At 48.8% G+C, this 15,329-nt stretch overlaps 1 protein-coding gene across 1 annotated transcript in view; it reads right to left on the bottom strand.

Moving 5' to 3' along the window:
* The window catches only part of ANKH (ANKH inorganic pyrophosphate transport regulator), a 168,335-nt gene that overhangs the window by 28,078 nt on the left and 124,928 nt on the right, over positions 1 to 15,329 (bottom strand). Inside the window, exons 7-8 of the mRNA XM_069556067.1 lie at positions 12,787 to 12,879; positions 9,361 to 9,456 (exon numbers count right to left, since the gene is read on the bottom strand). Of these exons, the coding sequence (XP_069412168.1) occupies positions 9,361 to 9,456; positions 12,787 to 12,879 (189 nt within the window). The remainder of the gene's footprint in view (positions 1 to 9,360; positions 9,457 to 12,786; positions 12,880 to 15,329) is intronic.

Raw genomic sequence — 15,329 nt, 5'->3', positions numbered from 1 at the left:
CTGGGAAGCACAGGCATCTCAGTCTTTAAGCTGAGATGAATAACAACAATTTTTTAAAAAGCCACAGACAGACATAAAATACAATTCCCGGAAGTCTATGAGTTGATCCCGACTGGGTTATTCGGCTACTGGGTGGAATGATTTCTGACTGCTGTCTTTCTCTGATAAATCTGCTTTTATACCGGGAAAGCCTCGGAGTAGAGCCTGGGAACCACATCCTCGATGTGAGGCTGGGGTCCGGCAGGCAGCAAGTGCAGAAGCCAGAGAAGAATGCACTTGTCTTCCCCCTGGTTCCCAAGCCCTTGCAGGTGGCGGCTCTACACCTGTTCTTTGCAGAACCCAGGTGTGTACTGATAGGTGAAACTGAAACTAAGTAATTTTTACAATTTTGTGCCAAATCAGATACTACTGTTTATGTAGGAAGCAGCAGAAGGGATCAAGATCTTGAGACAATTTCGTGGTGGTGCGGGGGTGGGAATGGATAAACACAACTGGATAAAATAGTAGAAACTTAATTTCTTCCCTGAAAATTGTGAATGTGTCTCAACTTTTCAGGGTTAGTGATGCTGGGTCTGCAGGGCGTGGGTGAGATAGCACTGGATTGTTCAACTGATGGCAAGCAGAATAAAACCAAAAAGCAAAGAGACCCAACTTGAACACTGGTACTTCTACTGGATACTACGATGCCAACCACATCCTCATATCTTCCGGAAAGCCCCATCAGCAAGGATGTAACTAAGCACATAAATCCTGACAAGTGTGTTAGTCACTCAGTCATGTCCGACTCTTCGCGACGCCATGGACTGTAGCCCACCAAGATACTCAGTCCATGGGATTTCCCAGGCAAGAGTACTGGAGTGGGTTGCTATTTCCTTCTCCAGGGGATCTTCCCAACCCAGGGATTGAACCTGGGTCTCCCGCACTGCAGGCAGACTCTTTACTGCAGGAGCTTGGGACAGTGCTAAGCTGCAAGAAGAATATTTCTAAGTGATTCCTACACTCAGATCCTTACTTCAAGAAGCTGGAAACACAAGAATACAGATGTCTTATGGAAGCAGTAAGTGGGGAATCTCAAAAGAAAGCAAACGAGTTGGGTAGTTTGTTGTTGTTTAGTCACTAAATTGTGTCTGACTCTTGTGACCCCAAGGGCTGTAGCCTGTCAGGCTCCTCAGGCTCCTCCAGGCAAGAATACTGGGACAGGTTGCCATTTCCTTCTCTAGGGGATCTTCCCAACCCAGGGATGAAACCCGTATTTCTTGCATTGGCAAGTGGACGCCTTACCACTGAGGCACTGGGGAAGCCCCTAGTTGACTAGTTAGGTCTGGTCAATCAGTCCACATGGCCTTAAATGACAAGAGGGTGCTTCTCTTCCAGAAACATCAGTGTATGAGTTTGCTAGAGCTGCTGTAACAAAGCGCTACAAACTGGGCAGCCTAACAACACGTTATCATCTCTCGGTCCGGGAGTGACACCAAAATCAAGGTGTCGGCAGGGTCACGCTCCCTCTGACGGCCCAGGGGAGGGTTTGCTCCAGGCCTCCCAGCTTCCAGAAGCATCCAGCATCACTCTGGCCTCCACGTGGCACCCTCCTTGTGTCTGTGTATCCACATCCCACCCCCACAAGAGCACCAGTCAGATGGGACACGGGTCCACCTGACCCACCCACCGGGACTTCACCTGAACCCTATTTCCAAATAAGGTCTCGTTCCAAGGTGCTGGGGCTAGAACTTCAATACAGAACTTTGGGGTGGACACCATTCAACCCATAACCATCAGAATAGAACACTTGGGATTGAGTACAGAGTCATACTTTCCCTTTTTACCACCCATTGACGTCAAAAAGCAAGGCTCAGGGTGGATCCAGAGTAAAAACCTATTTTAAATCTTTTTTAAAAAATAACCAGATCCTTAAGTAGTAACAGCCACTGGCCTCAGATACTCCTGCATTCTACTATGAGATACTCTGGCTGGATGCTGAAGCTGAAGCTCCAATACTTTGGCCACTGGATGCGAAGAGCCGACTCACTGGAAAAGACCCTGATGCTAGGAAAGATTGAAAGCGGGAGGAGAAGGGAGCGGCAGAGGATGAGATGTTGGATGGCATCACTGACTCAATGCACATGAGCTTGAGTAAACTCCGGGAGATGGTGAAGGATAGGGAGGCCTGGTGTGCTGCCGTCCATGGGGTCGCAAAGAGTCAGACGCGACTGAGCGACGGAACAGCAACAGCAATGGCATGGTTGGAGAGCAAGGCCTCCTTCTCTCTCTGCCCTCAGTGACAGCCACGCACGCGCACGCACACACTCCCCACCCCACCGCTACCACCACCACCGCCATCAAACAGCCTCCATTTGTTGAAGCTGGGGGAGGCCAGTGGGGTGCAGCCTGGAGGCCTTGGCACGGCCCCACAACCTCAGAGAGTCTGAATCTGGGGCCATGAAGCCCACCCTGCGGCCGCCTAGCGAGAGAACCCCTTCACACCCGCCTTCCTGAAACGGCCGAGTTCACCCACTTCAACCTGTGGAACAGTCTATTTAGCCCATTGACAGCTTGTTGCAGTCACTCATTTCTTAAGAACCTGCCTCTTTTAAACTCTTCTAAAGTTCACAGCAGGCTCCCCAGGCGGTGGTAAGGAGCTTGCCTACCAATGCAGGAGATGTAAGAGACTCAGGTTCGATCCCTCGGTTGGGAAGATTCCCCTGGAGGAGGGCAGGGCAACCCACTCCAGTATTCTTGCCTGGAGAGTCCCACGGACAGAGGAGCCTGGCAGGCTACAGTCCATGGGGTCCCAAAGAGGTAGACATGAGTGAAGCGACTCAGCATGCACACGGTTTACAGCAATTGCCATTGGAAGGACTGGCAAGGCCCGGGGTGGGGGTGGAGGGGTCTCTGGGGCCTTCCCATCCTCCCCACTGTCTGCTGAACCCACCTCCGCCACTCTGCTCCATCTCCTCTGATGCTCCAGTGCCCCTTTCTCTCCCGGGCCCCTCGGTCCCTCCCCTTCCCTGCTGACCTCACTCTCCGTCGCTCTGACTCTGTCTCTCCCTTTCTTCTGCGCCTAGCTCTTCCCCTCTGGCCTCTCTGGGGTTCAACATCCAGGGGTGCTGGGTGTGACCGTGCAGGTCGTTCACTGCACCCAAGTGCTTTGGTGGCTCTTCCTTCCTGCCAACATCCCTCTGAGAGGACGCCGTTCCCATTTTGTATGAATGGGGTTGGGGAGGTTCAGCAGCAGCCAAGCCTGTGCTTTGCAGGGATTCTTCCCCACCTCTCTTGAGATAGAGGGGCCCCCTCTCTTGGCAACGGCTCCCCCACACTAGAGCTGCAGAGAGCGTAAGAAAACAGCAGACGTTGAAAAACTGGCATCGTGAAGTAAAAATGGAAACTGGTCAGCTAAACTCATCCAAAGCTGCTATAACTTGCCTACTTAATATGATTTGCTATGAATTTTAGGAAAAAAAAACAAACAAACACACAACTCCCTGGTGGCTCAGATGGTAAAAGAATCCACCTGCAATTCGGGAGAGACCCAGGTTCGAACCCTGGGTTGGGAAGAAGGGAATGGCAACCCAACTCCAGTATTCCTTCCTGGAGAATCCCATGGACAGTAGAGCCTGATGGGCTACAGTCCATGTGGTCGCAAAGAGCCGGACACAACTGAGCCACTAACACTTTAGGAAAAAAAGACCATGCGTATGGGGCACCAAATTGGCGAGCTTGGTACATTTAGCAAGCTCATCCATTCACTTCACCACAGTGGCCTCACATCCAGGGATATGGGGGTCTGGTACCTTTCGGAGTGCTGCTCTGCACCAAGGCTATTGAAAAGACATACCCTACCTGGTTAGTGGTTTCTATCTATCCCCAAGGCTGGGGTTCAGGGGGCAGTCGTGATCAGTTCCAAGGGGCTGTGTTTCTCTAAGTTTAGTGTTATCGGTTCCTCTCCCCAAGAGGAAGGAACACCTGCCTCCTTCTCAAGCTCATGGCAACCACCCTCTGTCTGCGATCACCACAAGTGTCTACTAGAGAAACACAGCCTCTCAGGACACGCTGGGTATCACGGGGCTTCATAACTGGTCACGTTAGGGACAGAGACCATGGCTCTGCCAGAAGGTTCTGGGCAAACCCGGCTGCCTGCTTCTGACCCCGGCGCCAGCTACAGCCTTGTTCTTCGTGGTGCCACCTTGTCCTGCACAGCTCGGATCACTGGCCTCCTCTGAGTGGCTGCTGCACCACGCCTGCTCCCGCCAGGCGGCATGCCTTCTTTCGACCTTATTTAAAGACAGCATGTTTTTGAACTGTGTGCTCCTTCACCCCAGACAGCAGTGTGTCTGCCTGCCCCTGGTCTGCATCGCGTCTGCGCCTTTGTTGCTATTGAGGGGATTCATTTTTATCAGAGGGTTCTTACTATTTTGAAGTTAATCTTTCCGATCAGCTAAAGCTCTCCCTTTTCACCCTCACACCCATCAAATGGTCTAAAGGAGCCAATCAGTGATTTTCTAAGTTTCCTAAAGGCAGGGAAGCAAGATGCTCCTTGGGCCAAGCTTCTGCTTTCCTACCTTATACTCTTCCTAAATCCACTTCCGCTTCCAGCTGGGCAGAAGGCATTCTGGGCTGCTTGTCTTGAAGCCCAGTGGTTCAGACAAACTCTCAGATAAGAAAATGAGGGAAGAATGAACTTTCAGAGTCAGGGATTCACTCTAAGTTAAACGGAAAATCTGTACTAAGGCATAAGCATATGCATGCTTTGTAGCATGCTGAAATATTAGCCTCATGTCGTTGCTCAGTTGTGTCCAACTCTGCAACACCATGGACCGCAGCACACCAGGCCTCCCTGTCCCTCACCATCTCCCAGAGTTTGCCCAAGTTCATGTGCATTGAATCGGTGATGCTATCCAACCATCTCATCCTCTGTCCCCCTCTTCTCCTTTTGCCTTCGATCTTTCCCAGCACCACGGTCTCTTATTAACTGTCAAACGTATTTTTCCCAGGCAAAGACAGATATTGAACTGAACATGTCAGGGCCTGAAGAATGGGCCCATTCTGACTGCAAGATGAGTTTCTGCTCTGGACAGGACAGGTTTTCCTTCAAAAAGCAGTTAGCATCACTGGGTCACTGAATGTCTGCAGCATTTGTGGCGCCAGCTCTTCTCAAAGTCCCAGAGAGAAGAGTCACTAATGCCCAAAGGACCAGCGCTTGGCAAAGTGCTCTAATTCTAGGCAATGTGTAGAAAGCTCTGGAACCATCAGAAGGCTCGCACTTTGTACAGAATATCGCCTACTGTAATAAGCATGGTGTGTCTATCCTAAGCGCTCTGCAATGTTAATTTCCTGATACTATGCAGTTTAAAAATTTAAAAAGTGAAAATAGACTCTCAAGTTAAGGGCGTCTTAAGAGCTTTAAAAATAAGATAACCTCAGTATAAATAAGGAGATTGTGGCTCAGGAGGGGTGAATGCCATCGGCATCGGCACCTTTCTGATTCTTATCACACAGGTAAGTATTAATTGATTCCTGTGTTTGGGTTCTGTTTATTGTGCCCCTTCTGTGTCAGGCAGGATGCTAGGCCCTGGGGATAAGAGGTGACTAATCCGCAGACCCTGCCTAGGGAAGTTCAGGGCCTACAGGGAATAATAGATGTGAAGAATGAACATGGTAAGTGCTATACAAAGCTGTATGCACTATAGTGACAACATAACAATGAGTTTAGGGGGACAACCCTTATATTTTTTCTATGTATCTTTTAATGGCAATTCCTGGTGGCTCAGTGGTAAAAAAAAATCTGCCTGCCAATGCAGGAGATGCAGGTTTGATCGCTAGGTTAGGAGGATCCCCTGGAGAAGGAAAGGGCAACCCACTCCAGTATTCTAGCCTGGAAAGTCCTATGGACAGAGGAGCCTGGTGGGCTACAGTCCACGGGACCGTCACGAGTAGGACATGACTGAGTACGCACGTAGGCCGGCCTCTAGCCAAGATGGTAGAGCCAACTGACTGAGGCCCAGTTGATTGAGTCATTATAAAGGTAACGTATCTGCTGCTGTGCTGTGCTCACCCGCTCAGTTGTGTCCAACTCTTTGCAACCCCCTGGACTGTAGCCCACCAGATTCCTCTGTCCATGGAATTTTCCAGGCAAGAATACTGAAGTGGGCTGCCATTTCCTATTCCAGGTGACCTTCCTGACCCAAGGGTCGAACACACATCTTTTGCGTCTCCTTCATTAGCAGCCAGATTCTTTAGCACCACCTGGGAAGCCGATGTATCTGAGACACACCATAATACTACTGTTTGTATTGTTGAAGAAACCACCACTTCAAGCGTGCCGGCAAGCCCTGGCCTCAGGGCCAGGTATCTGTTCCTATTTGCTGGAACAGCAGAGTACGAGAGGAAGGCCCTGGAGGAGCTTGGAAGGCGAGCTTCTAGCTGGTGCCATCACAGGCAGACCTCGGACATAATGCAGGTTTTGGTCTAGATTTCCTTGGTGGCTTGGATGGTGAAGAATCTGCCTGCAATGCAGGAGACCTGGGTTCAATCCTTAGGTCAGGAAGATCCCCTGGGGACGCAAACAGCAATCCACTCCAGTATTCTTTCTTGGAAAATTCTACAGACAGAGGAGCATGGTGGGCTACAGTCCATGGGGTCACAAAGAGTCAGACACAACTGAGTGACTAACACTTTCACACTTTCACTTTTTACTTCCCCAGTAAAGTGAATATTGCGGTAAAGCACTATTTAAAATTTAAGCCTTATTAAATACATGTATAGACATCTCTTGGAACTATTTCGGGCCATCACCATAAAGTGAACATTGCAATAAAGTGAGACACATGATTTTTTGGTTTCCCAGTGCACATAAAAGGTATTCGCTGTTGCTAAGTTGCTGAGTCATGTGCGACTCTTTGCAACCCCATTGGCAGGCAGATTCTTTACCACCAAGCCTCCTGGGAAGACCTTTCTAAAAGTCAGGTTTACCCTATGCTGTAATCTGGGCTTCTCAGGTAGCTCAGTGGTAAAGAATCCGCCTGCCGATGGAGGAGACTAGGGTTTGATCCCTGGGTCAGGAAGATCCCCTGGAGAAGGAAATGGCAACTCACTCCAGTATTCTTGCCTGGGAAATCCCATGGACAGAGGAGCCTGGTGAGCTACAATTCATAGGGTCAGGGTTGCAAAGAGTTGGACACAACTGAAGCAACTTAACATGGATGCATAGATGGTAGCATTAGATGGTAGCATTAGAATAATTAAATAGCTAAAATGAAATAAAACTAAAAATTAAATAACCTCTGTGGGAGATTGAAGCATTTTTCTAGCTTTTACATGGTTATCACTTCAAAATACACTTGCTGCTTTTGTTTCAGAAGTATAGGGTATTGCCTGTGAACTGAAGGAAGGAAGGAATATCCGTAAACTCAGTCTGCTGAGGTTCTCCGTCAGACTTGACCATAACTGAGGGAGGAGGTCCACATGGAGTGAGAGGAGACAGGGGAGCCAGACCCTGACCGCAGAGTGAGCAACAGCCCAAAGCTTCCAGCTCTTGGAGCTGGATGGTGTCCAAGTCACAGACCCTGGCATCCGAACCAACTTTCAGTCACTTAACACAGGCTCCAAAAGCTGAAGTCTTTTCTGGGAATAGAAACCTTCTCTGTTTTTCCTAAAATCCTCTTTTAAGTGGTTTCAAGGTTGTTCAGTGTTTTGCTAATGTTTTAGGGAACTATGGAAAAATTTGCACACTGTAGGGAGAAATAATACAACCAGGAGAACAGGGTTGCCGGGGGTGACCTACCTGACTCAGGCAGGCGTGCTCTCAGAGGTCTTCCCACCCCGGGGAGGGGGCCTGGAATATGCTTCTGACATCCCCTTGCAGTTTCCCAGTTTCATGGGGGATGGACTGAGAGGAAGGGCTGGGCTGCGGTGATGGGTGGCCAAGGATGCCGAGTCAGGACCCAGTGTCAGAGGGCTTAGGTGATGGGCTACAGACCTTGTGTTGTCCTTGATGAGTTTATTCAGGTGTTGGGTCAAAGGATCAAATATTAAACTATGTTTTTTTAAAAAAAATCCAAGCGAGGTTTAAAATGTGTATCAGACTTGATTTTAAGGGACCCCTCTTAGGGCTCATCTAGCTAAGTGGTTTTTGTGATAAAGGCCAGTGACAACGCTCATGATGGTCCTGTCATCACTTGTCCCCAAACCTCTTCTTGTCTTATGTCCTCGGTATCAGTCATTTATGATGGGAACTGCACACACTCAGCTAGTTCTGTTACGGTTTTTCCCTTATGCTGTAAAAAAAGCAGAATTTCTACAGGACTTAAATATGTAGCCACCACAACAAACAAGGAACTGAATTCAAAAGACCCCTCTTTCATCTTATCCTCTTCTCATCTCCAACTTTAGAACTCACAGAGCACAGTCTATGATGTGGAGTTGTTTATAAATGCCATTATTTTCTTGCTACTGTTGATAAATGTTATAAACAGCCTTAAATTATATACTGTGTGCTTGGGATTATAGAGCATTTTGGAATTTTTTCTCATGTTTTCTGAACATATCTCCTACATCTGAACTGCCCAGGTGAGTTGATAAAGGAAGGGTGTGTACCGCTTATTTAAGGCTGTGCAGCGTCACTGACAGGCCCTGCCAACAAGGAGGCACTATCCACTCTTGTTCACACCTCTGTCCTTGAAGACAGCATGGGGTTTCGGATCCTGTAGGTGCCTGGTAAGTGTGTGGTGAACGATGGCTCCATAGGAAGGCTAGAGCAGTGTAAACACACAAAGAAAGGAATCTTACCCATGAAACAAATCATACCAATTAAATTTGGCAAAGAGATAGTTGACTCTGAGTGTTTAAAGATGGGCTAGAAATTATTCAGTAAGACAGAATATCATTAAGAGAGGCGAAGCCTGCCTTTCTTCAGCAGGAAGAAGCCCCTTACAGAAATGCCAGAAATTGACCCTCTATTCTTAGACTCGATGAAAGTGAAAGTTGCTTAGTCCATATCTGATACTTTGCGGCCCCATGGACTGTAGCCTGCCAGGCTCCTCTGTCCAAGGAATTCTCCAGGCAAGAACACTGGAGTTGATGGCCATTTGCTTTCTCCAGGGGATCTTCCCAAACCAGGGATCGAACCCAGGTCTCTTGCCTGCAGGCAGATTCTTTACTGTCTGAGCCACCAGGAGAAGCGTAGCCCCAACGCCATCCTTGATTAACTGTCGTTTGTATTTTGGGATGAAAATATCTAGGAGAGGCTGTCACCTTACCCAGCATAGCACTGCATTATGGAATACAAGACTTCTCCCTTTAAAATGGCAATTTCCTCTTTTCTAAAACCAGACACAGAGGCGGGGGCGGAGGTGCGTCTGTCCTTACCGTCAGTGACAAGGCCATGCAGACGAACGTGAACTTCTTGATGTGGGCTGCCGTGACCGTGTTGCTCGTGCTCACCAGTTTATTGCTGGGGTTATTCTAGGGGGGCAAGAAAAGGCTCCGGGTTATCCTGGGCTGACCACTTGTGCTTCTTAATGAGCATCTCATTTCTGTTTGATTTGACGCGTCTGAAGCATAGATGTCAAGGGACAGCTTTGAACACGGCTGTGACTGGACGTCTCTCTCAGACAGCTGTCAGGCTTTTGGACATGATGGCTAACCAGAGGGAGTTCCAGACTGAATTGTCCAGCAGTGTCTCTGGAGTCAGTCCCCTCTTCGGGGTGCTGGGTGCCCACCCACCTAGTTCAGGGCCCTAGCCCCTCCTGCAGTGTCCGACCGCCTTGGGCTCTGCAGGCAAGGATGGCAACTGAGCCTGCATCAGGGGGCAACTGAGCCCCCAGATCGTATCTGGGGGCACATGTCAAGATTCCTGTGAGGGGCACATTTGCTCCCTGAGATAAAGGACTGGGTGTTTCATCCATCTCTTTAGCTCCTGCAACTCAGCACCACCTTTCTTAAGTAGAGAAGATGCTCAAACAGCCCTTATTAAATTGAAATGTGAGCACACGGATGTAGGGGCCCTCAGACACATCCCTGAGGCTGGCTGATGCCATCTCAGCGTCATTGCTAAGTGTACCCACCACTCAATCAAAACCTTGATTGAGGGTCGTGTGTCCAGCCCCTGACTATGAACAGCAGCTGAGAAAAACAACAGCCGCCTCATTATAGATCCACCGAGCCCCAGAGTTGACTCATGGAAACAAACGACAAACCCCTGGCTCGCATACCAGCCTAATGGCAGATGTGCAAGCGGAGGTGTTACAGGCCCCACTTGCGAGAGACCTTTTGATGTGTGCTTTCCATCAGAGGCTGAGACAGTCTCTGGAAGCCCTTCTTGTTTGCGCTGCCAGCGCAAACCTCTGGAGGGGTTTCCATTTTCTTCACTCTGGTCTCTAAAGCACACCTGCTTTTCCTGGAAAACAGACTGCTGTGCTGGCACAGTGCCCATCACAGCACGTGGGCCATCTCTTCATCTGCTCTCCCCCAGGGATCTACGAGGGTGGTCCCCTGGTGGGCTGGGTGAGGAGGAGGCTCCTCTTCCAAATGCACATGCCTGCCCCCTCCCCCCTTGTGGTAGCAGCCACGGGCCCCAGCTCCCTCAAGTGTGCTTTGATTTTTAAGACAGCAAATGTGTTTGCCAATATGGTTGGAGTAAACCAGCACGTATCATTAGCTCAGCATCAGTGTCTTGTCTTGCTCGCCCTGTCGGCTTTTTCACAGAGACACAGTCTTTTGCAAGATGATAACCGAACACTAGGGAGAATGTGGAAGAGTGGAAAACTCTCCCATCTCCCTGTTTAGCTAGAAACATCAGAAGTTATGCGAGTAATGTTAAATCTCTAAGTCTGGAACCCACAAGCAGGCTAAGGATTTTCAACTGTCAATGCAGCAAATTCCGGAAGTCCACACAGAGGTGTCTAAGATCTGGGTGAATAGACAGCATTCATGGGAATGGCTGGAGTGGTGCAGTGGAATGCATGGTGACGACGGGGAGGTTTCACAAGGATCCTGATTTCCTCCAGCATTGGGCTTGAGGGATGCTCCTTAAAGGGATTTTTTTCATAGCGTCTAACCTCTGTGATCGTGAATAAAACAATGTTTTACTCGGCTGCTCTTAGCGAAATTGGACAGGGCTGTATTGTTAAGTTTAATCATTTCAAGGTAGCCAAAACCAATTTCAGATGAGACGCTCACAGCCAGGAGGTTCGAACACAAGTAGAACCCTGCTATTGGATTTTATTATATAGTCTTATTCTCTAAGAGCTAAACATTTGGCAAGAAGACTTATATCCATCTTGGTTTTCGAGGACTTACTTCTATACACATGTTCCTTGACATGAGAATACTGATTTCCCTCCATAGATTGGCTTAAACCCAGTCCAACATAGCTGTCTGCTGCACGTGACTCAGACCTTCTGAAGTCCACTCTCAAAGGGCTGGGAAGCAGGCATCAAAGGCATTTTTTAGGACACACTCTGTATTCTGATGCTCCAAGTGAATGTTGGCAAGTGGTGGAGCGTCCAGCTCATTGTTTACTGGGGAAGTTCCAACCCTGTAAAGAGTTCTGAACAAGAGCCTCCCTCTCTCATGTGTGGCTGTGTGGGGGTGATCCCTGACTTGCCTGGAAGGGAGCTGCTACTCACAGATGACTGATTATGGGTGGGGGGAGAGAGGCAGGTAATCTGCTGGGGACGCTGGTGAACAGACTTCCTCTCGTCACCTCTCAGGGATCTTTTGGGACCAGATTAAAATGATGTCAGCAATGACTCTGAGCTAGTTCTACACAAATCCAAACAGTTGCTATTATGAGTACAAGGGGTACGTTGTTTGCTTTTTTCCTATTTTTTCATTTAAAAACATTACATACAATCTTTTGGGGGAGGGGTCTCTTTTTCTACTTATTTGCTTTAGGTTGAAAGTTTAAATAATTATGCTTGAATGAAAAAGGCATTTCTCAAATGATCTGCAGGTCAGTGTTGACCTGGTCTCAGGTTACAGATCTGAAGACTTATGTGCCTCCCTGCAATGTCAGCAGAAGCTTTCAGCTAGAATAAGTACATCCCAGTCCTGAATATTCATTGGAAGGACTGATGCTGAAGCTGAAACTCCAGTCCTTTGGTCACCTGATGTGAAGAACTGACTCACTGGAAAAGACCCTGATGCTGGGAAAGATTGAAGACAGGAGGAGAAGGGGAGGACAGAGGAGGAGATGGTTGGATGGCATCACTGACTCAATAGAGATGAGTCTGAGTAACCTCCAGGAGTTGGTGATGGACAGGAAAGCCTGGAGTGCTGCAGTCCATGGGGTCACAAAGAGTCGGACATGACTGAGCAACTGAACTGAACCAGCCTGGACCCAGGGTGTGCATATACCCCCTCGAAAGAAAGCCATAAGCTTATGAACTCAAGCACACAAGTCTCTGTACCTTCACATCAGCTATGAGGTCAGTAAAAACGCAAAAAACAAAAAGTAACTAACCACAGAAACAAAAACAATATATTAATTTTTTTGAGAGCATCATTTTCCTTTTGCAAATAATTTCTCAACAGAAGTAACCTAGAAGTGAGGACCAGTTTGGAGACACGTCCTGGGAGCCACATCAAGGCAAGCATCAATTCGCCTCTGTGATTTCCTGAGGGACGTGTTCCACAATTACCTCCGCCAGCCCCAATGCTACATCAACCTTGCAGAGGGAGGTGAGGCTGAGAGACAGCGAGGTGTCCATCACCGGAGATCGCTGTCTCTCAAACGCTAATTTTAAAGAGAGTGTTTTGGAAACTGTGCCGCGCGCCGCTCGGGGTTCTCACCTTGTCAAAAGCGGGGTAGACAGCACGGATTTCCGTCAACCAGCCATACGGCATGTGACCCACGGGGTATGTGGCCGTCAGAATTGCCACAGCCTGCAAGAGGAAGAGCCGGCAGTTAGCAAGGCATCCGCAGAGAGCATCTCCAGCCTCTGCCTGCCACCTGTCACGTGGCAGCGCGAGCCGTCTCAGCTACAGTCCCCCGACAAGTTATTCCATCCCGGGTGACAGCACGGCCAGCCTTGGGATGGCCCTGGAGCAGGAGGAAGGGGCAGAGGCCCCCTGCATCCTGGGGAGCAGGCTGAGCAGGTCCAGGGTGTGCATCTGAGGCTAGGAGGATGCGTCTTGTTTTAGATACATTTATCCAGGCCCCAATTATGGATTGAAAAGCCAAGATTTCAACCCTGGTCCTCCAGGTTCTCACAGAGCCAAATGGAACCCTCTAGTCTAGCTGGATTCTTGAGTCTCCAGATGCGATTCTGAGCTCCACCCCTGCTCTCTGAACACTCAGCACTCAGGGACCACCTCTCCGCCTCCACGCCGTCCTTCAGGGAAGCTGATGGTGCGCACCTGTCCATGGCTTTATGGTACGCGCCACCCCACTCACCTCCCTTCCAGTCTGTTCAGCCCAGGAGAGCCCAATTCTGATGTTTAACTTGTGACAACTAATACTTCTCACAGGAAGCCAAACAGGAATAGGAGAGTTTCATTTCTTTGTTGTTGTTCAGTCTCTAAGTCACGTTCCTCTCTTTGCGACCCCATGGACTGCAGCATGCCAGGTTTCCCTGTCCTTCACCAACTCCTGGAGCTTGCTCAAATTCATGTCCATCGAGCCGATGATGCCATTCAACCATCTCATCCTCTGTCATCCCCTTCTCCTCCCCTGCCTTCAATCTTTCCCAGCACCAGGGTCTTTTCCAATGAGCCAGCTCTTCGCATCAGGTGGCCAAAGTATTGGAGTTTCAGCTTCAACATCAGTCCTTCCAATGAATATTCAGGGTTGGTTTCCTTTAGGATGGACTGGTTTGATCTCCTTTCAGTACAAGGGACTCTCAAGTGTCTTCTCCAACACCACATTTCAATTCTTCGGCACTCAGCCTTCTTTATGGTCCCACTCTCCTATCTGTACGTGACTACTGGAAAAACCACAGCTTTGACTATACAGACCTTAGCTGGCAAAGAGATGTCTCTGATTTTTACTATGCTTTCTGGGCTTGTCATAGCTTTTCCTCCAGGGAGCAAGTGTTTTTTAATTTCATGGTTGCAGTCACCCTTCATTTTGATGCCAGGAATGTGAGTGAGGTAGGTCTTCAGCTGGTGAAGACACTGCTCTGAGGAGTAGGTGGTGGAATCAGGCAGATCTGGATTCCAGCATCACTCCATCACTTCCCAGGTGTGTGTGAAGCATGAACCCTCTCAGGCCCCCTCTCTGTTCCTCCAGAAAAACCACGAGACTAACAACAACCATGGCACAGAGCTGTTGGGAGTCAATGAGATGTATGCAAGTGCCAACACCATCAGAAGCAGACGGTTAATTCATGTCAGTTCTGTCTCCCTATGCTGAGGTCTGTCTCTATGCACTGAGGTCCATTTAGAAATGATTTTAACATACAAATTATCTTGGTTGTCTTTTTATTTTTAGGGGAAGATGGAATTCTAGCACACAGGTGATTGGTGGGGATGGGGCGTGTCCCATACTTTTTACAGGACAGCTGAAACAAAAGTATTAGGTTAAAAAGCTGCCATGTTACAGAAGCCACCCCAAAGGACATTTGTGAGTCAAGAAAACAAAATCCAGGAACCCACGGAGGCAAGAGAAAGCATTCGGCTTGTGATTTATGTACTTCTCTTTCCAGGCCAACATGAGCTGCTTCCCGGGACATGGAACCTGGCAAGAGACCCCGGCCTGGAGACATGCTGAAAGTGCACGCAAGGGCAGTTGTGTAAACAGGAGGCCCTTGGGAGCAGCCACTGGCCTTCCTGAAGGATCAGCAGTCCCAGAGCCAGAATTAATTCCCCAGAAGGCAGCAGATGAGCAAACAAACAAAGTCTTTCTATTTGTTCATACCATACTGGCATGATGGAAAAATATTTAAAAAATGTTTCGACTCTCTCCCTGGAGGAGCTGCCAGTTTCCAGATCAATTTCTTGAGCTGTGAGTGAATAGAAGAGACCCTCCTTTGAAAGAGGGCAGGTTGCTGAAGATGCAGAAGCCATGGTAGGTTGGGTGGCACATTCAGGAGACGGAGCAGCGACAGGTGAGGGAGGTCAGCGGAACACAGAAGCATCAGCCCTTGCCTGCTGGGTGATTCTGCACATGGCCAGTCCCGTCGTCCTCTGTGACTGCAGTGAAGAGGCTCCACACTGATTCCGCAGGGAAATGGAGAGGCCAGTGAGTGGGAGAAAGAAAACCTGGATTCTAACACAGTCCAGCTTCTTGCTACTTTTGCGTCCTTACCTCGGTTTTTTCATGTGGTAAAAGAGAAGGAAGAATAAGATATCTTCCTCCCTACTCATTATACTCGTTCAGTCGCTTAGACACATCT

The sequence above is a fragment of the Ovis canadensis genome, chromosome 16 (genome assembly GCF_042477335.2).
Source record: "Ovis canadensis isolate MfBH-ARS-UI-01 breed Bighorn chromosome 16, ARS-UI_OviCan_v2, whole genome shotgun sequence".
Classification (NCBI taxonomy): Eukaryota; Metazoa; Chordata; class Mammalia; order Artiodactyla; family Bovidae; genus Ovis; species Ovis canadensis.
This window is presented reverse-complemented; position numbering and strand designations above follow the sequence as displayed.